At 38.9% G+C, this 26,329-nt stretch overlaps 1 protein-coding gene across 4 annotated transcripts in view; it reads right to left on the bottom strand.

Annotated features, from left to right (window-relative positions):
- Positions 1 to 26,329, bottom strand: part of FAF1 (Fas associated factor 1) — a 498,425-nt gene that overhangs the window by 150,996 nt on the left and 321,100 nt on the right. For all 4 annotated transcript variants that reach the window (XM_061412021.1, XM_061412019.1, XM_061412022.1 and 1 more), the window contains 2 exons: positions 21,246 to 21,341; positions 366 to 492 (listed from right to left, as the gene is read on the bottom strand). In XM_061412021.1, coding sequence (XP_061268005.1) covers positions 366 to 492; positions 21,246 to 21,341 — 223 coding nt within the window. The remainder of the gene's footprint in view (positions 1 to 365; positions 493 to 21,245; positions 21,342 to 26,329) is intronic.

Here is a 26,329-nt window from a genome sequence, read left to right as displayed (position 1 = left end):
GAAAAATAATATAACTGCTGATAAAACTGGTATCTCTAATAAGATGTGTGGTGATAACTACAGTCACAAAAAGTACAGCTATTTTATCAACTTCCAGGCTTCAAGTAGATAGACGAATTCATACATGTGAAACAAAAGTTACATTCCCTTGAGTTTTTAATGAATTTTACTAAAGTATTGGGAATGGTTGGGCTTAAGATCAAAACTTAAGAGGCTCTAGTTCCTATGAATAATGTCTACTTGCTACATTTTATCTCTCCAAACCTGAAAGTCAGGAAGAAATTCTTAAGTTCATCGCTCCTCATAAGTTTCTGAACTAGGAAGGAGAATCATAATGCTGGACCCAAGGAGCTATTAATACTCACTCATTGGAGATTTTCTCAGGGCAGATGACGCCATGCCGAATACTTCTCCATCATCCACCCCAAATTCGGAAGCATCTTCAAAGTCATCTCCATCACTATCACTAACCATATGAACATCGGTGCTTTGCTATTTAAGAAAAGTCCTATAATTAGTTTCATACTGACTTTAAGAAATCAAATTCCTAACATACAAGTTATATAATCACAATAGGGTATTAGAATTATAAAAATTTTATTAAATAAGAAGCTATTTGCTAGAGTGAAGCTTAATATTTCTCATTTTAAGGCTTATATACATATATGTATTAAATATTAAATATATTTCTAATCTTGCTATGATACCCCTATACTAAAGGATGGAGGCTGAGGGAAAATGAAGGATGCTTACAAAATCAATGAAGACTGGGGTTTTTATTAGTTTTATCCCAGGCATATAGTACACAATTAAGAGCACAATAAACAAGGAAATGGGTAAAATCTAAGAGGTCAGAGATAAATAAGCTGTACAGGTCTTTCAAAAAGCTTATGGGTAGGAGTAATGATAACATTTTAAAACTTGCCATTTCCTAATTGCAATGGTTCTCAAATTTCTCATTAGTGAAATATGGTATGCCACCTCCATGGTATTTTTGGAAGGTAACACAAAATAATATATGAAAGATCTTTTAAAATGAAGGCTATTAAATGAGATGCTTCAATTACAATGATGCTTCAATTCAGTAAATGTTTACTGAGAATTTACTACATGCTGGGCACTAGTAAACATGTTCTGTTTATTTTGTTTTCAGCAACATCAATTGAGATGTAAGGTACTACAATGAAAAACATCACTTTCAAAATGTGAATTCAGCCCCTGATCTCTAAATTAGAATGGGATTTCAAACATTAAAAAAAGTATTTAATGTTCTGGTTGCGTTTGTGCTGGGCCTTTGTTGCTGCCAACGGGCTTCCTCTAGTTGTAACACACAAGCTTCCTCTAGTTATGGAAAGGGGATACTCGTTGCAGTGGCTTCTCTTGTTGTGGACCATGGACTTTGGGGTGCACGAACTTAGTTGTCCTGTGGCACATGGGATCTTTCCCAAACAGGAATCAAACCTCTGTTTTCTGCACTGGCAGGCAGATTCTTAACCACCTGACCACCAGGGAAGTCTGGGATACCAAACATTTGAATTGGGTTGTGAATACTGACAAATATTCACATCTTGGATAACAAGGGTGCCCCAGCAAGATATCTGGCTAAATGCCTGTCTGTACTATGTTTAGTAAATCAGGTCTACAAAGCTCATTTAATAAATGAAGTTTCTGTATTTTAAATTATGGTGGTATGTACCTAAATTATTAAAATGTATTAAAAGGAACTCAGGAGCAAAGATTCATGAAACTTGTCTAGAGGGGATGTTATAGTTCAGTCAGTCATAGAATTATAGATACTAAAACTGGAAGGGATTTTAAAGATCTCTCACTAACGGTTTTCATGTTTCTTTTCACAGAGTTACCTAGCTGTCCTTTGTTTTTGTTCAGTCGCTCAGTTGTGTCCAACTCTTTGTGACTCCATGGATTGCAGCATGCCAGGATTCCCTGTCCTTCACCTTTTTCCCAAGTTTGCTCAAACTCATGTCCATTTAGTTGGTGATATCATCCAACCATCTCATTTTCTAGTGCCCCCTTCTCCTCCTGCCTTCCATCTTTAGCAGCATCAGGATCTTTTCCAGTGAATCAGCTCTTCGCACCAGATGGACAAAGTACTAGAGCTTTAGCATCAGTTCTTTCCAATGAATATTCAGGACTGATCTCCTTTAGGATGGACTGGTTGGATCTCCTGGCAGCCCAACAGACTCTCAAGAGTCTTCTCCAGCACCACAGTTCAAAGGCATCAATTCTTCAGTGCTTAGCCTTCTTTACTGTCCAGCTCTCACATTCAAACACAACTACTGGAAAAACCATAGCTTTGACAGTACAGACCTTTCTTAGCAAAGTTATCTCTCTGCTTTTTAATATGCTGTCTAGGTTATTCATAGCTTTTCTTCCAAGGAGGAAGCGTCTTTTAATTTCATGGCTGTAGTCACTGTCCATAGAGATTCTGAAGCCTGGGAAAATAAAGTCTGTGACTATTTCCATTGTTTCCCCATCTATCTGCCATGAAGTCATAGGACGGGATGCTATGATTTTAGTTTTTTGAATGTTGAGTTTTAAGCCAACTTTTTCATTCTCGTCTTTCACCTTCACCAAGAAGCTCTTTAATTCCTCTGCATTTTCTGCCATTAGGGTGGTGCACTGGCAAATATGAGGTTATTGATATTCTCCTGGCAATCTTGATTCCAGCTTGTGAGTCATGCAGGAGTAGATATTATGGTCATCTGAATTAAATTCACCCATTCCGGTCCATTTTAGTTTACCAATTCCTAAAATGTCAATGTTCACTCTTGCTATCTCCTGTTTTGACCATTTTCAATTTGCCTTGTTTCATGGACCTAACATTCCAGGTTCCTATGCAATATTGTTCTTTACAGAATCAGACTTTACTTTCACCAGCAGACACATCTACACCTGGGCGTTGTTTCCACTTTGGCTCAGCCTCTTCATTCCTCCTAGAGCTGTTTTTCTGCTCTTCTCCAGTAGCATATTGGACACCTACTGACCTGGGAGGTTCATCTTTGAGTTATATCTTTTTGCCTTTTCATACTGTTCATGGGGTCCTCAAGGCAAGAATGCTGACGTGGTTTGCCATTTCCTTCTCCAGTGGACCACATTTTGTCAGAACTCTCCACCATCACCCGACCATCTTGGGTGACCCTACATGCCTTGGCTCATAGTTTCATTGAGTTAGGCAAGGTTGTGATCCATTTGATCAGTTTGGTTAGTTTTTTGTGATTGCTGTTTTCATTCTGTCTGCCCTCTGATGGATGAGCATAAGAGGCTTGTGCAAGCTTCTTGATGGGAGGGACTGGCTATAGGGAAAACTGGGTCTTGTTCTGGTGGGCAAAACTAGGCTCAGTAAGTCTTTAATCCAATTTTCTGCTGGTGGGTGGAGCCTCAGGCCAAATGCAACCTCTTTCAAAAGGACTTATGCTAGCCTGAAATAATGTTGACTCGGCAGGCTTTTCCTCCTTGGGCATAACCAAACATTAATGCCTAGACTTGTAACATTTTCCCTCTTATCTTAAAGACAGTTTCCCCAATGGTTTGAATAGAGAAGGTACATAATACTAATTGGAAAAATGAAATGAATGGCTCTTGCCCTAAGCATCTTCTATTCTGACTTTACCACTATTTCTCACAGAAGCCTTGGTTCCATTTGCAATCCTAATGTTTCTTAAGTGTTTTGCTTTGTGGAGTCAGAATCTCCTCTTTATTTCAGCAATTCAACAGCTTAAAAATTTAAACCCTTTCCCATATCAAAACAGCGAGGGAACCTACTCTTCAAATACATTTTCTAGGACCATAACTATACTTGAATTCCATCTGTGCTTCAGGTAGGCAAATATCTGGAGCATGAACTGCCTTTGAATTTTGAGGCTCAGTCTTTAAACAGGTAAAGGCTCAGGATATAAAAGGTACATTCCTTTAGAGTACTTAGCCAGGCTCACAGGCAAGTGGAAAGAAACAAAGGTCCAGTATGACAAACTTTCTCGTATTCGCAGTCAGTTAAGCTATCATCTCAGCCTTCACTTAGTCTTGCCTATCACTTACCCTCCCTTTAAGAGGCATCAGATTAAGAAGGAGGTTTGGAGGACAGAAGGATAAAAAAGAAAGAAATTGTTCTATAATTATCCCCACCCCCTCACTGTTTTACCTTACTCTCTCACATATATCCTTTCTCCTAATCTAGTTTTCAGACAAATAAAAACCTCTTTTCATAAAAACAGGACTTGACCTCATACTAGGAAGGTGATTTTAATTTTGTGCCTATGTAATGCATCGTTTTTTCTTCACAAAGTATAGAATTTCCAATTCTCTTAAGAGAGAGATCCTAGAACGACAAACCCTACAACAACAACATCTTCAAAGGAAGCTTTCTAAAAAGCCAATTTTGTTGAAAAAAGTATATTTCACATATAAATTATTGAACTATCTGCAAGAATGAGCTACTTAATTATGTATAAGGAACTCCCAATCTCTTCACATTTTCTTATCGGCCATCTAACAGGTTAGGAAAAGCTTTGTCCAAAAAATGAGATAAATAATCTTTTCTCTTTAATGTTTGCTGATGAGAATAGATAATCTCTTGGTTCAGAGATGGTTGCCCTAAAATTCTTTGAATCCAGAGAACTATTTATTCAGAATTTTTAAATAAAGGTAAAAAAAATTAGTGATTCTATTTTGGCTTATTGCATTCAGTTATTCCCTTTATCATTTAAAATATATCCATAAGCCCTACTAAGTGCTATATAGCCTGGACTTGGATGAAAGATATATAGTGTATGTTCTCTCATGGAATATAATGTAATACATTTGTGACCCTAAGCACTGTAGCCCGCCAGGCTCCTTTGTTTATGGGATTCTCCAGGCAAGAATACTGGAGTGGGTTGCCATTCCCTTCTCCAGAGGATCTTCCTGACCCAGGGATCGAGCCTACGTCTCCTGCATCACAAACAGATTCTTTACCATCTAAGCTTCAGGGAAAATCCAATGTAATATACAGTTACAGGTAATTATAATAACTAACAATAAGTGTTAAAAAAAAGTGTGAAAAATAGAGATCTCTTCAAGAAAATTGGAGATACCAAGGGAACATTTCATGCAAAGATGGGCACAGTAAAGGACAGAAATGGTAAGGACCTGAAAAGAAGCAGAAGAGATTAAGAACAAGAATACACAGAACTCTACAAAAAAGGTCTTAATGACCCAGATAAGCACAATGGTATGCTCACTCACTTAAGAATCAGACATCCGGGAGTGTGAAGTCAAGTGGGCCTTAGGAAGCATTACTACAAACAAAGCTGGTGGAGGTGATAGAATTCAGCTGAGCTATTTCAAATCCTAAAAGATAATGCAGTTAAAGTGCTGTACTCAATATGCCAGCAAATTTGGAAAATTCAGCAGTGGCCACAGGACTGAAAAAGGTCATTCCAATTCCAAGGAAAGGCAATACCAAAGAATGTTCAAACTACCATACAATTGTGCTAATTTCAAAGGCTAGCAAGGTAATGCTCAAAGTCCTCCAGGCTGGGCTTCAACAGCACATGAATTGAGAACTTCTAGGTGTATAAGTTGGATTCATAAAGGGCAGAGGAATCAGAGGTCAAATTGCCAACATCTGTTAGATCATAGAAAAAGCAAGAGAATTCCAGAAAAACATCTACTCCTGCTTCATTGACTATGCTAAAGCCCTTGACTGTGTGGATTACAACAAACTGGAAAATTCTTGAACAGATGGGAAAATACTACTTTACCTGCCTCCTGAGAACCTTGTAGGCAGATCAAGAAGAAATAGAACTGGACATTGAACAACAGACTGGTTCAAAATTGGGAAAGGAGTATGTCAAGGCTGTATATTGTCATCTTGCTTATTTAACTTACATGCAGAGTACATCATGCAAAATGCTGGGCTGGATGAATCATAAGCTGGAATCAAGATTGTGGGGAGAAATAGCAAAAACCTCAGATACGCATATGATACCACCCTAACGGCAGAAAGTGAGGAGGAATTAACGAGCCTCTTGATGAGGGTGAAAGAGGAGACTGAAAAAGCTGGCTTAAACCTCAACATTCAAAAAACTAAGATCATGGCATCCAGTCCCATCACTTCTTGGCAAATAGATGGTAAAATTAAAAAAAAAAAAGTGGGAACAGTGACAGATTTTATTTTCTTGGGCTACAAAATCACTGCGGGTGGTGACTGCAGCCATGAAATTAAAAGACACTTATTCCTTGGAAGAAAAGCTATGAAAAACCTAGACAGCATATTAAAAAGCAGAGACATCACTTTGCTGACAAAGGTCCATCTAGTCAAAGCTATGGTCTTTCCAGTAGTCATGTATGGATGTGAAGTGAAATGAAGTGAAGTCGCTCAGTCGTGTCTGACTCTTTGTAATCCCATGGACTATAGCCTATCAGCCTCCTCTGTCCATGGGATTTTCCAGGCAAGAGTACTGCAGTGGGTTGCCATTTCCTTCTCCAGGGATCTTCCCGACCAGGGATCAAACCCAGGTCTCCTGCATTGTAGGCAAACGCTTTACCATCTGAGCCACCAGGGAAACCGTGAGAGAGTGCTGAAGAACTGATGCTTTTGAATTGTGGTACTGGAAAAGACTCTTGAGAGTCCCTTGGGTTGCAAGGATATCAGACCAGTCAATCTTAAAGTAAATCAGTCCTGAATATTTATTGGAAGGACTGATGATGAAGCTGAAGCTCCAGTACTTTGGCCACCTGAAGCAAAGATCCGACTCATCAGAAAAGACCCTGATGCTGGGAAACATTGAGGTCAGGAGCAGATGGCAATAGAGGATGAGATGGTGGATGCCATCACTGGATCAATGGACATGAGTTTGAGCAAACTCTGGGAGATGGTGAAGGATAGAAAAACCTGGTGTGTTGCAGTCCATGTGGTCACGAAGAGTCAGACACAACTTACTGACTGCACAACAACAAGTGTTAGGACAGGTAAGTTCAGTGGAGAGCACCTAAGATCATGGCAGTGCAAGGAATCAGAGCAAACTTCTTAGAAAAGAAGATAACTAAACTGCTTGAGACAAAAATTTAGAACTCATGTATACATAAGGGAAACTCATAATTAAAGCTGATATTTCTTTCACCAACTACTCACTATGTTAAGAAGCTAGTTAAAAGTCTGGGATACAGAGAAAATCCATGGTTCCAGTTTTCAAGAAATTCCCATTTTAAAGCAAGACATATTTGGTGGCAAATATGTGTTTTTCAGTGTTAAGGGATACAATAAAAGTTTAAGCAAAGACTACTGAAGAACAAAGGAGACTTGTGCAGGCCTCACACAAGTGCTAATATTTCACCCATATCTTTAAAAAAGATTATATATTAATGAGATTATCTCTTCAACCATTATCTGCTTTGCAAATATTTTCCCCATTTACATTTTCATTTTATTGTGCTTTTGGAGACAAGGAACTTTTTCATTTTTACACTATTGGACTTTTGCTTCATAGCTTTTCTTTCTGTTTGTGGTTAGGAAGCCCTTCTCATCCTGACATATCTTGCAGTTTTTGTGTTTCCCAAAGTGCTTAACATAGTGCCATATGCATATTGGTTTTAATGTGAACATAAGGTTTTAGGACTAGCTGCTTTATTTTACAGGTATGCTTGGGCTTCCCTGATAGTTCAGTTGGTAAAGAATCCGCCTGTAATGCAGGAGACCCTGGTTCGAATTCCTGGGTCGGGAAGATCCACTGGAGAAGGAATAGGCTACCCACTCCAGTATTCTTGGGCTTCCCTTGTGGCTCAGCTGATAAAAAGTCCGCCTGCAATGCGGGAGACCTTGGTTTGATCCCTGGGTTGGGAGGATCCCCTAGAGAAGGGAAAGGCTACCCACTCTAGTATTCTGGCCTGGAGAATTCCATGGATTGTACAGCCCATGGGGTCACAAAGAGTTGGACACGACTGAGCAACTTTCACTTAAAAAAGATATCAATGCTGTGGAGAGTGTGTAATGGAAGATTGTTGGGGAGGGAGCTGTACTCTAGGGAGAGAAAAAACACAAGCAAGAAATTGGATATCTTAAAAAAATCAATAAAAAATTACAAAAAATAAACTAAATCATCAGCTCAATGTATGGAAGTGGAATATGGACTGGCTACAAGGCAAGGAAGTTTTCAGGAAACTAGATTATAGCACTCAAACTGGCATACTTAGGAATTTGGACTTTACTCTGATGGCAATAGGGAAATCACTAACGATTTTCAAGGACACGACTGTTCAGAGAACAACTCTGATGGATGGATGGATGTGTGTGTCTACACGCGTGCATGCATACGTGTCTTTTTGTGGTGATTTGGTACCATATGGCAGAATTGATCAGAAGACATGAGAAGGGATACTTATTTCAATGTTCCAAGTGCAAGGACTTGAGAGTTTATACCTTAATAGCAGTGAGAATTTAATAAAGGGGACAAACTTAAAACATACTTCAATAGAACTGATAAGAATTGTTCATCATTTAGATTTGAAACTTTAAAAAAGTGGAAGAGGCATGTAAAACCAAATTCCTAGTTTGGGTAACTGAGTGGTAGGGAAGGTCAGGTCCAGAAGGTCAGGGAAGGAAGAATATTGAGGCCTGTTCTCAGAATACATCTGAGGAAGCGGTAGGACATCCAAGGAAAAACATCTAATAGGCAACTTGAAAAAAAATCTTTTTAGGAGCTCAAGAAAGAGGTCCAGAAAAGATTTAGATCTGGAAATAATCAGCAGATAAATAATAGCTGAGGTTATAGAAATGAATAAGATCATTCAGGTAAAAAATAAAAAAAAAGAACAACAATAGGGATAAAAGTTTATAGAATATATTTCAACTGGTGAAGAAAAAGAGATGAAGTGAAAACTATCAAAGATTAGGAAGACAATTAAGAGAAAGAATCCGAGACGTAAGATCTGAGGAAATCTCAATGAAGACAAGAAATGTAAACAGATTCAGAAGGATGAGAATTAAGTACAAGGCAGTTATGGTATGACAAAAAAAAAAAAAAAAGGATAAAGGATCCTGAATTTATAAACAAAAGAATAGGTGTTGAATATTTTGCCATTTTCTATATGACTCTAGGCAAGCATCATTACATCACTAGGGCAGAGGGTGACTTATATTGACACAAAGGTGGCTGTGAAAATGAAAAGATATGGTGTAGTATGGCATTTTATAAAATCTACTTTTTTCTGTCCCAAACTGTTTTTTTATTTAAATATAGTTTATGTACAGTATTATAAAAGTTACTGGTGTACAATATAGTGGTTCACAATTATTAAAGGTTATATTCTATTTCGGAGAAGGCAATGGCACCCCACTCCAGTACTCCTGCCTGAAAATCCCATTTATGGAGGAGCCTGGAGGGCTGCAGTCCCTGGGGTTGCTGAGGGTCGGACACGCCTGAGCGACTTCACTTTCACTTTTCACTTTCATGCATTGGAGGAGGAAATGGCAACCCACTCCAGTGTTCTTGCCTGGGGAATCCCAGAGACGGGGGAGCCTGGTGGGCTGCAGTCTATGGGGTCACACAGAGTCGGACACGACTGAAGTGACTTAGCAGCAGCATATTCTATTTATATTTGTAAAATATTGCCTATATTCCCAGTGTTGTATAATATATCTTTGTAGCTTATTTTATACATAGTATTAGGTTGGTGCAAAAGTAATTTAATTTCTGAAAAGAAAACTGCCTTTCTGAATATGAGTTCCTGATCACTGGACATATTCAAGTAAAATCTCTGTGGTAATTTGTTGAAGAACTTCATCAGGAATTAAAGTATTTATGGAGAGTTTTAGTAGAATGTATTGTTGTTGCTGCTGCTGCTAAGCCGTTTCAGTCGTGTCTGACTCTGTGCAACCCCATAGACGGCAGCCCACCAGGCTCCCCCGTCCCTGGGATTCTCCAGGCAAAAACACTGGAGTGGGTTGCCATTTCCTGCTCCAATGCATGAAAGTGAAAAAATAAAGTGAAGTCGCTCAGTCGTGTCTGACTCCTAGCGACCACATGGACTGCAGCCCATTAGGCCCCTCTGTCCACGGGATTGTACTGGAGTAGGTTGCCATTGCCTTCTCCGAGAATGTATTAGGTTGGTGCAAAAGTAATTTTGGTTTAGCACTACTGAACTTTGCCATTTGATACTGGAATGAATATGTTCTTAAATAAGTGTGATTATGTTATACATCATTTTAATGTGCATTTCTTGCTTTATCTGTCTTGCTAATGAATTATTACTTTTTGTTTATTTTATATGCATTTTAGACTATGGAAATGATGTTAGACAAAAAGCAAATTTGAGTGATTTTCTTATTTGAGTTCAAATTGGGTCATAAAGCACCAGAGATAACTCACAACATCAACAACGCATTTGGCCCAGGAATTGCTAATGAATGTACAGTGCAGTGGTGGTTCAAACAGTTTTGTAAAGGAGACAAAAGCCTTGAAGACAAAGAATGTAGTGGCTGGCCATCGGAAGTTGACAACGACCAACTGAGAGGATCATCGAAGCTGATCCTCTTCACAACTAAATGAGAAGCTGCTAAAGAACTCAACATAGACCATTCTAAGGTCATTTGTCATTTGAAGCAAATTGGAAAGGTGAAAAAGGTCAATAAGTGGGTGTCCCATAAGCTGACTGCAAATGAAAAAAATTGTCATTTTGAAGTGTTGTCTCTCTTACTCTATGCAACAATGAACGATTTTTCAATCAGATTGTGACCTGTGACGAAAAGTGTATTTTATATAACAACTGGTGACAGTCAGCTCATTAACTGGACTGAGAAGCTCCAAAGCACTTCCCAAAGCCAAACTTGCACCAAAGAAAGGTCATGGTCTCTGTCTGCTGCCCTTCTGATCCACTACAATCTTCGTAATCCCAGAGAAACCATTACATCTGAGAAGTATGCTCAGCAAATCCATGAGATTCACCGAAAACTGCAATGCCTGCATACAGCATTGGTCAACAGAAGGGACCCAATTCTTCTCCACAACAACACCTGACCGTATGTTGCATAATCAACACTTCAAAAGCTGAACGAATTAGGCTAAGCAGTATTGGCTCGTCCACCATATTCACCTGATCTCTCACCAACTGACTACCACTTCTTCAAGCATCTCAACAACTTTTTGCAGGGAAAATATTTCCACAGCCAGCAGGAGGCAGAAAATGCTTTCTAAGAGTTCGTCAAATACTGAAGCATGGATTTTTATGTGACAGGAATAAACTTATTTCTCACTGGCAAAAGTGTGTTGATTGTAATGGTTCTTATTTTGATTAATAAAGATGTGTTTGAGCCTAGTTATAATGACTTAAAATTCATGGTCCAAAACCAGAATTACATTTGCACCAACCTAGTTTCACCTCTTAGTCAGCTACCTGTATTCTGGCTCTCACTTCCCTCTTCCCGAAGGGAAAGGAGACTGTATAGTCTATGGGGTCGCAAAGAGTCAGAAACAGGTGAGCAACTTTCATTGCCCTCTCCCCACTGGTAACCACTAGTTTGTTCTCTTTATCTGTAAGTCTGCTTCTTTTTTGTTATATTCACTAGTTTGTTGTGTTTTTCAGAATACAGACATAAGTGATATCACATAGTATTAGTCTTTCTCTGTCTTATTTCATTTAACACAATAACTTCCAAGGCCATCCATGCTGCTGGAAATGGCAAAATTTCATTCCTTACTATGGCTGAGAGGTATTCCATTGTGTATGTGAGCACACACACGTGTGCATATGTAAAATACTATACATATTAATACATATACACACAAATATATAATGCCAGGACCCCTGGCCTGGGGACCCCAACACGGGGCTCAGACCTCTCAGTCCTATGAGAGCCTCTGCAATATAATTATTCTCCAGTTTGTGACTTGGGGCTATGAGACTTGATTATGTCATGAATCTGCCCCTCCTACCCATCTCATTTTAGTTCCTTTATGTCTTTAGTTGGAGGAGATCTTTTCTGATAGGTTCTACTTTTTTTCATTGATGGTTGTTCTGCATACAGTTGTGATTTTGGTGTGCTTGTGAGAGAGGTAAGCTCAGGATCCACCATCTTAAATGATCTCCCAAAGACTATTATCTGACTCTTAACAGTTAAATTCAATTTTAGTCACATAACAGAAAGAAGCCATGCTGTAGTGAATTAATAAAACAAACAATGAAGAAATAGAGTCATTTAGTACAGATTACGAAGCTTGGCTGTGAATAAAAGAACAGATGAGTTAAAGCTTTAGGGGGAAGCTAAATTTGAAGGAATAGAATATATATATGTAATGCTGCTGCCGCTGCCGCTGCTAAGTGGCTTCAGTCGTGTCCGACTCTGTGTGACCCCATAGACGGCAGCCCACCAGGCTCCTCCATCCCTGGGATTCTCCAGGCAAGAACACTGGAGTGGGTATATATGTAATATATATATTTATAATACAATAATATAAATAAAACATAATATATATTTTTATATAATGCATATGTATTTATATATTATATACATATTTAGGATGAGAGTATATATATTATATATATAATATATATAAATATTTAGAATGAAGAGAAGGAACCAATAGATAGGGGATTAAAAATGCAAGAGTGAGTCCTTACCCTTCCCATGTTGTACGGAGAGGCTAGTTGGAGTAGGATCAAGATAATAGGCAGAACATAGACTCTTAACAACAAACATTTCAGCTGACAAATTAGGGTAAAAAAATCTGATGCTGATATAAAAATACCCTAATTTGAACAGTCAAAAGGATCATAAACATCTTGATGTATCAGATCAACTGGGACAGTTTCAAAGAACAGCAGGTCCCTCAATGACTGGAATAAACAGATTTTGTCTTATTTGAGCCCCCTCCCTCACCTCCCACCTGGCCGCCCAGTCCTACTGTGACGCCCAGCCACCTCTGGAGCCCGAGGCAGCTACCATACGCTAAGTTTTTAAGTAATTGTCTTGCCCTGGGAGTGAGGAAAATAAGAAAGAGACTTTGTTTTAATAAAAACCAGTGTGTCTGGTTGAAACTTTTTCATTTAGGCATTTCAGTTGTATGCAGAGATCAAAACGTGACTAAAGAGCCAGTTTAAGATGGCGGAGTAGAAGGACATGTGCACATCTCCTCCTGCAAGAGCATCAAAACTGCAACTAGCTGTTGAACAACCACTGGCAGAAGGACACTGGAACCCACCAAAAAAGATACCACATGTCCAAAGGCAAGAAAGAAGCCACAGTGAGATGGTAAGAGGGGCATAATCACGATAAAATCTAACCCCATACCCGCCGGGTGGCTGATCCATAGACTAGAGAACAGTAATACCAAAGAAGCTCTTGCACTATTGTGAAGGTTCTGAACTTTCACAGAACCTTCCCAGGCTTCCCAGCTTGGGGATCCAACAAAGGAACTGGGAACCCCCAAGGAATTTGGCCTTGAAGGCCAACAGGATTTGATTATAGGCCTTCCAGAGGACTGAGGGAAACAGAGACTCCAGTCCTGGAGGGGAGGCATAAACAAAATTGTGCACATACCAAGACCCAGAGGAAAGGAGTTGTGACCCCACAGGAGGCTGAACCAAAACTACCTGCTAGTGTTGGAGGGCCTCCTGTGCAGCTGTGGGTTGGCAGGGGCTCAACACATAGGGACAGGTACTGGAAGGTCCCCTTGACATAAACTTTCTTGGAGTTTGCCATTAACCTTACCATAGAGCCCATAACACCAGAGCTGGGTCAACTTAGATGGATTTTTTTTTTTAACTTTACAATATTGTACTGGTTTTGCTGTATATCAACATGAATCCTCCACAGGTATACACGTGTTCCCCATTCTGAACCCTCTTCCCTCCTCCCTCCCCATCCCATCCCTCTGGGTTGTCCCATTGCACCAGGCCCAAGCATCCAGTATCGTGCATCAAACCTGGACTGGCGACTCGTTTCATATATGATATTATACATGTTTCAATGCCATTCTCCCAAATCATCCTACCCTCTCCCTCTCCCACAGAGTCCAAAAGACTGTTCTATACATCAGTGTCTCTTTTGCTGTCTCATATACAGGGTTATTGTTACCATCTTTCTGAATTCCATATACATGTGTTAGTATACTGTATTGGTGTTTTTCTTTCTGGCTTACTTCACTCTGTATAATATGCTCCATTTTCACCCACCTCATTAGAACTGATTCAAATGCATTCTTTTTAATGGCTGAGTAATACTCCATTGTGTATATGTACCACAGCTTTCTTATCCATTCATCTGCTGATGGACATCTAGGTTGCTTCCATGTCCTGGCTATTATAAACAGTGCTGCGATGAACATTGGGGTACACGTGTCTCTTTCAGTTCTGGTTTCCTCAGTGTATATGCCCAGCAGTGGGATTGCTGCGTCATAAGGCAGTTCTATTTCCAGTTTTTTAAGGAATCTCCACACTGTTCTCCATGGTGGTTGTGGTTCCTGGTGGAGCAACCTAGAGCCTGTACAGGGCTGGGTCAAACAACTACCAGGAAGGGAGTGCAACCCCCACCCATCAGCAGATAGTTGGATTAAAGCTTTACTAAGCAAGGCCCTGTCTACCAGAGCAAGTCCCTCTAATCAAAAAGCTCACACAAGCTACTTAGACTCATCCATCAGAAGGCAGACAGAAGAAGCACAGTCTCACAGTGGCTAAAACAAAAAACATATCACAGAAAGTTAATTACGATGACAAAGTAGAAAGTTAAGTCCCAGATGAAGGGACAAAATAAAATTCCAGAAAAACAACTAAATGAAGTGGAGACAGAACTCAGAATAAGAATTCAGAATAATGATAGGGGAGATGATCCGGGATCTCGGGAAAAGAAGGAGGCAAAGATTGAGAAGATTCAAGAAATGTTTAACAAAGACCTACAAGAACTAAAGAACAAACAGATGAATAATAGGCTAGAAGGAATCAAGAGCAGAATAACTGAGGCAGAACAGATAAATGGCCTGGAGGACAGAATGGTGGAAATAATCGCCACAGAAAAGAATATAGAAAAAAGAATGGGGAAAAAAAAATGAAGACAGCCTAAGAGACCTCTGGGACAGCATTAAATGCATCAATTATTGCATTATAGGGCTCCCAGCAGGAGAAGAGAGAGAGAAAGGACATGAGAAAATACTTGAAGAGATAATAGCTGAAAACTTCCCAAACATGGGAAAGGAAATAGTTAACCAAGTTCAGGAAGCAGAGAGTCCCAGGAAGGATAAACCCAAGGAGAAACAGACTTAGACGCATAGTAGTCAATCTGATAAGAATTAAAGACAGTGATAAAATATTAAAAGCAACAAGGGAAAAATGACAAATAACATAAGAGGGAACTCCCATCAGGCTATCAGCTGATTTCTCAATAGAAACTCTACAAGCCAGAAAGGAATGGCAAGATATATTTAAAATGATGAAAGGGAAGAACCTACCATCAAGAATATTCTACCCAGCAAGATTCTCCTTCAGATTTGATGGAGAAATCAAAAGCTTTCCAGACAAGCAGAAGTTAAGAGAATTCAGCACCACCAAACCAGCTTTACAACAAATGCTAAATGAACTTCTTTAGCCAGGAAACACAAGAGAAGGAAAAGACCTACAGCAAATAAACCCAAAACAATTAAGAAAATGGTAATAGGAGCATTCATATCAATAATTACTTTAAATGTAAATGGATTAAATGACTGGGTGAAAGAAAACATGTGGATGTATGCACTTCCACTTACCACATCACTCTGCTTGATCTGCCCAAACTGTATGTAATTATTTTATACTGTTAAGCTAATTTTGTTTGCTTGCTTGCAATTGTAATTGACTTTTATTTTTTGTCTGGCTATAGATTGTGAAAACTGATAAACATGTTTTACTACTGTGATTCTGTAACTATTACTCATGTAATACCATTGTATCATGATTGGTCAACAGAAAAATAATAGAACTCTATATCACCTAAACTAGAATAAACTAGGATCTAATAGACAAACCTGTAATCACTTTTTAAAATCCAGATGCATATCAGAATTATCTTGAAATTTTTTGAAAAATACAAATGCTTAGGTATTGCTTTTTCTCCAGAGCTCCGTATTTATGTTTCTAATGAGCAGTCATGTTTAAAAATAACTGGACTATATGATGATCTTTTATCTAGTTTGTTTCACTTTTTCTATTTCATATTCAGTGTTTCCTCTCATTTAGTTTATGTTCTCCAATTTCTCCATCTTTTTTTTGATGTTCTTCTTCAAGGCTTTATCAAATGTATTATAAAAGCTTTTGTACACACACACACACACACATATATAAATATGTATAATATATATATATATTTTAGAAAGCTTATGAATTTTTGCCTAACTAAAAAAATTATGACATTTTGGTTGTACTTGTTTGGCTTAGTATGAATAGAATGCTATATTTCTTATTAAAAAATAGATATGCAACAAGAAACAAAGGTTTACTGTATAGCATAGGGAACTATAGTCAATATCTTATAGTAACTTATGATGGAAAAAATTTTCAAAAATAATATATGTGTATTTGTATTAACTGAATCACCTTGATGAGCACCTGAAACACTGTAAGTCAACTATACTTCAATAAAATATATACATTAAAAAAAAAAACTGAAACACAAATTTTGGGCAATTATGTGCATTCAATTTCATTTAGTTAGGAACAAGCTCCTTTATGGAAAGACTGTTTTTGTTTATAGCCATATTCCTAACACTTATGCCAGTGTCAGGGGTAAAGATGTAATCAGAATTCACTGAATAACTACTGAATAAATCTTTTCTGCCAATTAAGCCAAAATCTAGGTATTCTTACCCTCTCCCTCTTTCTTCTCCCACAGATCCTGTCTGTCACCAGTCCTACTGATTTTCCTTCCAAAATATATCCTGAATCTATTTCCTTCTCTTTTTTGACTAGTGATGTTCTAGTTTAGGATCTCATTATCTTCTGCCTATACTAGTACAACAGATTCATATCTGATTTCTCTGTCTCTAGTCTTGCTTCCCTTACATCTAGCCTCTGCACAGCAGTCAAAATGTTTTTCTCTAAAATGTCCATTTGGGAGAAAAAAAAAAAAAATCACCCTCCACTTAAAAGTCTTCTGGCTCCCCAGAGTTCCAGTTTCCAACTTGAGATATAAAAACCTATTCACCTTTGTCTCATCTCTTATCTTTCTTTGTCTCCCACTTTATTTTGCATGAATACCAAACTGCACTTAGGTCTCCCCATTCACTGTATCAAATCATGCGATTTCCTCCAAATGGAATACTAATCCATGTTTCTTCATTTGGCTGTGACTCATTCTTTTCATTTTCATTTGATATGGATATAAATTGCTCTAGTTCCCCCTCTTCTTCTTTTTTTTAAAAAATATTCATTCACAAAGTATTTATTCTGTGGCTGGTATATACCAGGAGCTTTACTAGGTGTTGGCAATGGCACCCCACTCCAATACTCTTGCCTGGAGAATCCCATGGACAGAGAAGCCTGGTAGGCTGCAGTCCATGGGGTCACTAAGAGTTGGGCACGACTGAGCGACTTCACTTTCACTTTTCACTTTCATGCATTGGAGAAGGAAATGGCAACCCAGTCCAGTATTCTTGCCTGGAGAATCCCAGGGACAGAGGAGCCTGGTGGGCTGCTGTCTATGGGGTCGCACAGAGTCGGACATGACTGAAGCGACTTAGCAGCAGCAGCAGAGCTACAGAGGTAGATAAGGCAGACAAGGCTTTTGCCTACAAACATTCTTGAAAGTTATAGCACCCCTTTCCCCATAAGTGTGTTTCTCTAGTATCTTATGCTTATCTCACCTTTCTCATTAATTACATAATATGAAAATTTCAGTTTATATTCATTTGATCAGCACAGTAAGTATTCAATAGATGTCTGCTTAACTGAAATTACGAATCAATAGTTTTCACATTAACTATATTTTAAACTTGGGATTTTATTTTTGTTGTTGCTATTCTTGGAGTATTCCTCCTACTCTTACACTATCAACTGAGGATTGGACAACTCTCAAAAAACCTGGGTCCAGCCAGGGGTCCCTGTAATGTCCCAACCAAGCAGCTGGGATGAGGAAAGACAGGTACCTAGCTAAGGTACCTAGAAATATGGAAAGGTCGTTGAAAGGGAGGGGCTCCCCAGGTGGCACTAGTGGTAAAGACCCCATTTGCCAATGTGCAAGACATAGGAGATGTGGGTTCGATCTCTGGGTAGGGAAGATCCCCTGGAGGAGGACATGACAACTCACTCCAGTATTCTTGCTGGGAGAATCCCATGGACAGGGGAGCCTTGTGGGCTACAGTCCACAGGGTCGCAAAAGAGTCACACTACTGATGCAGCTTAGCATGCACATAAGCATTGAAAGGGAGCTCAGGAACAAGGGGAAGATGGGAAGAAATGGGAAAATATTAATTATAAGGAAAATATATTTGCAGGGTTAGAAGGACGATGTAAGAAAGAAAATTCCGCCAGTTAAAGAACACATAAGTACAATGCATAAAATGCAAAACCTGAATTTAACTACTGGTCTCAAATATCTTCTTCCTAACGCAAGGCTGAAGACAGTCAATAGCAAAGTGGTAATTATCTTGAAACACACAAAGTCATGTAAAAGAAGGGTTAAAACAAGAGGAAAGAAGTAGAACCACTGGGTTCTACACAGTTCTACACAGTCAGAGCTTCTGATTTAATACAGGGTAGATAACAACAGCAAAGAAGGCAATGGCATCCCGCTCCAGCACTCTTGCCTGGAAAATCCCATGGACGGAGGAGCCTGGTGGGCTGCAGTCCATGGGGTCGCTAAGAGTCAGACATGACTGAGCAACTTTACTTTCACTTTTCACTTTCATGCATTGGAGAAGGAAATGGCAACACACTCCAGTGTTCTTGCCTGGAGGATCCCAGGGATGGGGGAGCCTAGTGGGCTGACATCTATGGGGTCGCACAGAGTCGGACACGACTGAAGTGACTTAGCAGCAGCAGCAGCAGCAGATACCAACAGAGATGCTCAACAATGGAACCAGTTGCCTCATGAGGACAGAACCCTGCCATTAGAGATAAAATGCAGATATTATTTTGTGTGAGCTCTTCCAGCACAAAGACTGGGATCCTAATGTTTGGCATGTAGAAGACATTGAAAAAATGTTTAAATAAATGAGGAATAAATGGATGGGCAAGTATAAGTCAAATAAAAAATTGCTCCAGTTTCATAATTCTATGACAACATAAAAACCAAGTCACAGCTCCTTTCCCATTTCTCACCACTGGATGAAGTGGTATATTTACTTAGCCAGGGAAGGAAAAATAATGGACTCATCCCAGAAAATCAGAGTTAAAGATATCCCCAAGGCTGTGGCTCTCTCAGTTTTACAAAGCTCCCTAACCCCACTCTACTTTCTTCCTTAATTAATCTAAAGTGTATGCCACCCTCTAATACGCTTTTCCTCAATTTATGGCATTGAATTCCTTCCACTGAAAGTGAAAAGTGAAAGTGGAAGTCCCGCATTCACGTCTGACTCTTTGTGACCCAATAGACTATACAGTCTATGGAATTCTCCAGGCCAGAATACTAGAGTGGGCTGTTGTTCCCTTCACCAGGGGATCTTCCCAATCCAGGGATCGAACCCAGGTCTCCTGCACAGTGGGCAGATTCTTTACCAGCTGAGCCACACACTCCACTGAACGGAATGCCCAAATAACACATATAATGGTGAGGGTGAGAAAAGGAAATGAAATGAAACAGGTAACTGTCACCTCTTAGATCATAAAATCATTAAGAATCCTGGATGGAGCTAGTTGGCTTCCTAATATTAGCAGATTTATTCATTAAAGGGTTGAAGCCATAACTTACTTTAGCCATTAAAAGTATACTCAAGCAATAAAAGGAAATATTTCAATAAATTGTTTTTGGCAGTTTCTGCCAAGCAGTGAAACTCAATATTATTTTTCCTTTCATGAGGAATTAGCGAGATAGTGTTGGAAAAAATGGTGTGGGCTCTTTAAAGGAAATTAACATTTTTAGAAACCTAAAGAAATAGTATAGTAGTATTTACAGTGGGGGGAAAATCTTCCTTCCTTATGGATTTCCAAAAATTGAGTAGCAAATTGTCATTTTCACAGGATGATCATAGATTACAACTTCAGTTATTCAGTCCCTTTTTCTCTTTTACATATTTAAATGATGCAATTACGTATTCAGAGAATAGTGGGAGAGGTTTTGTGGCAGCTTCCATAATGTCCAAAATATTTAAGCTTAAATAAAAATTTGCAACCATATTTTGTATAGAATGTAAATGGAAAAGGTTTTACTGGACTAATTTAAACTTTTGAAGGACTTCCCTGGTGGTCCAGTGGCTAAGACTCCATGCTTCCAACTCAAGGAGCCTGGGGTATGATTCCTGGTCTGGGAATTAGACACCACGTGCCAAAACTAAGAGCTCCCATGGGGTAACTAAAGATCGAACCTGCCCCCACTGCACTGGAAGCACAGAGTCTTAACCACTGGACGACCAGTAAGTCCCCCAAAATACTTCTAAAACTGATAAATTGCAATGTCCAGGCTGTCTTTCTCATTCCCTTATACCCGAGTCATGGCTGGACACAGCGCTATTGTACCCAAGGAAAAGATTCTGCCTTTTAAATAGTTCAGACCTGCAAAGACACATACAGGCATACCACATATATAAACATGTTCAATCTCCTTGCTCCTCTTTGTTTCTACAGCACCCTGTAATGCACTGCTGCCACTGCATTTATTACATTTGCCATTATTATTGGTTTACTAATGTATCACCTTTGACTCTGAGCACCTTGGTATAGGTACATTGTTATTCATCTTTGTTCCCTAGTATTGAGGACAATGTTTGGCACACACAATGTGATCCAGCTCAATGAGTTAAAGGACCTTCAGAATGAATTCTAATAAATGTAGTCTACTATACAGTCAGCAACTAAAAAATTCCTTTGTTAGCCTGACAATTCTAAGTAAAAATCATTTCAGCTGATCCACCCCAATTCTGTCTGTTTGAAACATGAAACTTATAGAACAAGAAGAAGCACATTAGCAATAATTTTGCTCGGAAAGTTTCCGCCTTTAAGAATTTACTGAAATGTTATTCATGCTACATTAACTCTACCTATTCTTTGCTGTGGCAGATAAAAGAGAATAGGAAGTGGGCAGGTGAGTGGAGGACAGACGTTATGTTTGATGAAAAGCTAGCAAACATGCTTACCTCTTCAGACTGCTCCCGGGTCTGTGCAGGTGAAGATCTTCTTCCCACTGTAAGTCGATGGCAGGGATAAGAGAGCCCTGATTCAGCAAGACACATCTGCAAAATGTAGAATCCACCATTTGTAAACAAAATGAGGTCATATTTTACAAAAAAATTATATTTAGACATTTTCTATTATTTCTGAAGCAAAATTAAAGTTCACTCTAGTAGTCTAGGCATTACATTCAAAGAAGGCTTTACAAATCTGAAATTTTTCCACATATAAATGTCACATTGGTCAAGGCTAGTTTTTATCATACAATAGGCTGGCGCTTCAGGAAACTGCAGCAAGCCTAAAATAAAGCTAATCATATACACCTCCCCACCCTACCATGTCTGCTATTTTTCTGAGCAGGAGAATAACACCTCCATTTCTCAATTCCCAAGGCAATACTCTATAATCTTGTTTCAAAGTGTATCTAGAAGACTGTTTGCTGAAGGCATTAAAAAACATTTCTATACAATGTAACAATGTCATTTATGATCAAATCAATATTAATCCACAAGTTCAGATCATTATAGCTGATGAGTCTATAATACTTAAAAAGTACCTAGCACAGTACCTGGCACAGACATTTAGTTTTATTGCCATTATGATCTAAAACACTAACCAAGTTTAGCCAAACCAATGAAATTAACATATATTAATTTCTATTGAATTTTATAGTGGGTCAGATATTAAATAACTATTTTGAGATTTAAATTAAATTTAGGGAAATGAGAACATGTTCAGTTCATGTTCAAGTTCAGTTCCATTGCTCAGTTGTGTCCGACTCTTTGAGACCTCATGAACTGCAGCACATCAAACCTCCCTGTCCATCACCAACTCCCGGAGTTTACTTAAACTCAAGTCCTTTGAGTTGGTGATGCCATCCAACCATCTCATTCTCTATCATTCCCTTCTCCGCCCACCTTCAATCTCTCCCAGTATCAAGGTCTTTTCCAGTGAGTCAGTTCTTAGCATAAGGTGGCCAAAGTATTGGAGTTTCAGCTTTGGCATCAATCCTTTCAATGAATATTCAGGACTGATTTCCTTTAGGATGGACTGGTTGGATCTTCTTGCTGTCCAAAGGACTCTCAAGAGTTTTCTCCAACATCACAGTTCAAAAGCATCAATTCTTCAGCACTCAGCTTTCTTTATAGTCCAACTCTCACACCTATACATGACTACTAGAAAAACCATAGCTTTGACTAGACGGACCTTTGTTGGCAAAGTAATATCTCTGCTTTCTAATAAGCTGTCTAGGTTGGTCATAACTTTTCTTCCAAGGAGTAAGTCTTTTAATTTCATGGCTGCAGTCACCATCTGCAGTGATCTTGGAGTCCCCAAAAATAGTCTGTCACTGTTTCCACTGTTTCCCCTCTATCTGCCATGAAGTAATGGGACCAGATGCCATGATCTTAGCTTTCTGAATGCTGAGTTTTAAGCCAACTTTTTCACTCTCCTCTTTCACTTTCATCAAGAGGCTCTTAAGTTCTTCTTCATTTTCTGCCATAAGGTGGTGTCCTCTACATATCTGAGGTTCTTGATATTTCTCCCAGCAATCTTGATTCCAGCTTGTGCTTCATCCAGCCCAGCGTCTCTCATGATGTAATCTGCATATAAGTTAAATAAGCAGGGTGACAATATACAGCCTTGATGTATTCCTTTCCCGATTTGGAACCAGTATGTTGTTCCATGTCTAGTTCTGACTGTTGCTTCTTGACCTGCATACAGACTTCTCAGGAGGCACGTAAGGTGGTCTGGTATGCCCATCTCCTTAAGAATTTTCCACAGTTTGTTGTGATCCACACAGTCAAAGGCTTTGGTACAGTCAATAAAGCAGAAGTAGATGTTTTTCTGGAACTCTCTTGCTTTTTCGATGATCCAGTGGATGTTGGAAACTTGATCCTGGTTCCTCTGCCTTTTCTAAAACCAGCTTGAACATCTGGAAGTTCACAGTTCACATACTGTTGAAGACTCACATGGAGAATTTTGAGCATTACTTTGCTAGCATGTGAGATGAGTGCAATTGTGTGGTAGTTTGAGCATTCTTTGGAATTGCCTTCCTTTGGGATTGGAATGAAAATTGACTTTTTCTAGTCCTGTGGCCATTGGTGAGTTTTCCAAATTTGCTGGCATACTGAGTGCAGCACTTTCACAGCATTATCTTTTAGAATTTGAAATAGCTCAACTGGAATTCCATCACCTCCACTAGCTTTGTTCGTAGTGATGCTTCTGAAGGCCCATTTGACTTCGCATTCCAGGATGTCTGGCTCTAGTTGAGTGATCACACCATCGTGATTATCTGGGTCATGAAGATCTTTTTTGTACAGTTCTTCTGTGTATTCTTGCCACCTCTTCTTAATATTTCCTGCTTCTGTTATGTGCATACCATTTCTGTCCTTATTGTGCCTATCTTTTCATGAAAAGCTCCCTTGGTATCTCTAATTTTCTTAAACAGAATGGTTCTATGAAGACCTACAAGACCTAGAACTAACACCCAAAAAAGATGGCCTTTTCACTGTACTGGACTGAAATGCAAAAGTAGGAAGTCAAGAAATACCTGGAGTAACAGGCAAATTTGGCCTTGGAGTACAAAACAAAGCAGGGGAAAGGCTAACAGAGTTTTGCCAATAGAACGTGTTGATCATAGCAAACACCCTCTTCCAACAACACAAGAGAAGACTCTACACATGGACATCACCAGATGGTCAATACTGAAATCAGACTGATTACATTCTTTGTAGCCAAAGATGGAGAAGCTCTATATAGTCTGCAAAAACAAGACTAAGAGATGACTGTGGCTCAGATCATGAACTCCTTATTGCCAAATTCAGACTTTAACTGAAGGAAGTAGGGAAAACCACTAGACCATTCAGGTATGACCTAAATCAAATCCCTTATGATTATACAGTGGAAGTGACAAATAGATTCAAGGGATTAGATCTGATAACAGAGTGCCTGAAGAACTATGGACGGAGGTTCATCACACTGTACAGGAAGTAGTGATCAAGATCATCCCAAACAAAAAGAAATGCAAAAAGGCAAAATGGCTGTCTGAGGAAGCCTTACAAATAGCTATGAAAAGAAGAGAAGCGAAAGGCAAAGGAGAAAAGGAAAGATACACCCATTTGAATGCAGAGTTCCAAAGAATAGCAAGGAGAGATAAGAAAGCCTTCTTCAGTGATCAATGCAAAGAAACAGAGGAAAACAATAGAATGGAAAGAGTACATGTTACATTTGTCTATAAAAAGAAACTCACAAACACTGAATAGCCTAAAGATGTATTTTTTCCTTGGTGGTAGTAAAATGATACATATTTAATGTAATGATGATATAAAGTTTCTCTATATTATTATTAGAAATAAAATAGGGTATCCATTAGCACACTGGAAACATCCACTGTAACTTTTGGGGAGCTGTGAGTTAAACTGACATATGAGGAAACCCAAATATCTGCAAATTCATAAGTACCAGACTTAATAGTGGGTTAGTTCTAACTACACTTCAACCATGTGTTATAGTTAGGCTAATTATCTGAAGACAAATAATGGAATGGAAAAAATAAATGTCACCTAAATATCTACATAGTTTCAATCATGTGCAGTGTATGCTGTCATATGGATTATACAAAAATCATATCTTTGATTATGGTTATCTTTCTTTTAGCCTCATTAGTGGTTTTTGTTTGTTTGCTTTTGCATCTAGATATTTTGGCAGTGTACTTTACAAATGCTAGAAGACCTGATTAACACAACAAACAAATAAAACTTCACTGATTCTGTCATTTCTATCCACCAACATAATTATCACAATTAGCTCAATTTATTTCATTTCAGTACAAATAAAAGCAAAGCTAAGTTGGATAAGAAGCATAAGCTAAATTTCAAGCCACACTGCTTTCATTTTTCCATTTGAAAAAAGTTCTCCTCCCCCACTCTGAAATCCTCTGGTAATGAAATAGTAATGATGGTAAATGTCACTGACAATCAGAAGCAGTGCAGTGTAATGGAAAGAGACCTGGAGGAGGCAGAAAAATCTCAATTTAAGTACTGCCCAGCCTCCTGATCTTGGAATAGTCATTTCTCTATTCTAAGCTAGAGTTTCCTCTTTTATTAATTGAGGTGAGTAATCCCTGCCCTAACTACTTCAATGGACTCTTGAAAGGGTTAAATAGGATAAGATAAAAAGATGGCTTTGAAACTATATTGAAATAGCCAAAGAGCTTTTTATCACTCCAACAGTCATTATTTTTAGGACTGAGGGAAGAAAAATAGTGATTAACTTCCACTGTGACTATCACTGCATACAGTCCAATCGTAAATCAAAAAAGGATATATTTTAGGAGGAACTGGAGGAAGACACGCACTAAAAGTACCTGGCACTACAAATGGACTGGCTTTGTAATGGGCTTGTCTCCACAGTTATCAACATTAACCTTCTTCATTGTTGTTGTTTAGTCGCTAAGTCTTGTCTGACTCTTGCAAACCCATGGATTGTAGCTCACCAGGTTCCTCTGTCCATAGGATATTCCAGGCAAGAATACTGGAGTGGGTTGCCATTTCCTTCTCCAGAGGATCTTCCTGACACAGGTTAGAATCTGACTCTCTTGCATTGGCAGGCAGATTCTTTATCACTGAACCACCAGCTTTTCCCATAGCTACTAATAATTCCTGAAGATAAGAAGACAGTGATCAGTACTTTCTCTTCAGTCTACAGGTGATCAGGTAGGCCTCACTCTGCACTGAGGAAATTAAAGGGTCAGGAATTTTTAAGTTACTAGGTGCCCAGTGCTGATTAAACATAAGGCATTATGTCTATTTTAAAGGAACATATATACCAGTTGGGGAGATTTACATAGGAACAGAGACAGAAAAAGGATAATTACTGCAGTCTCAGTAGAGCTGGGGACCCTTCGGAGGGACAAATTACTCAGTCATTTCAAGAAGTTAGCACCAAAGTTTTGCTATGACTCATGACAAAAACTTATAACAGATGTGAAGTTAGAAGGCTGAGGTTCCAGGCTGGCTAAAGCACTCAAGTTGCCCAATGATAATGGGCA

The sequence above is a fragment of the Bos javanicus genome, chromosome 3, assembly GCF_032452875.1.
Source record: "Bos javanicus breed banteng chromosome 3, ARS-OSU_banteng_1.0, whole genome shotgun sequence".
Taxonomy (NCBI): Eukaryota; Metazoa; Chordata; class Mammalia; order Artiodactyla; family Bovidae; genus Bos; species Bos javanicus.
Note: the sequence above shows the minus strand (reverse complement) of the source record. Positions and strands in the feature narration are given on the sequence as shown.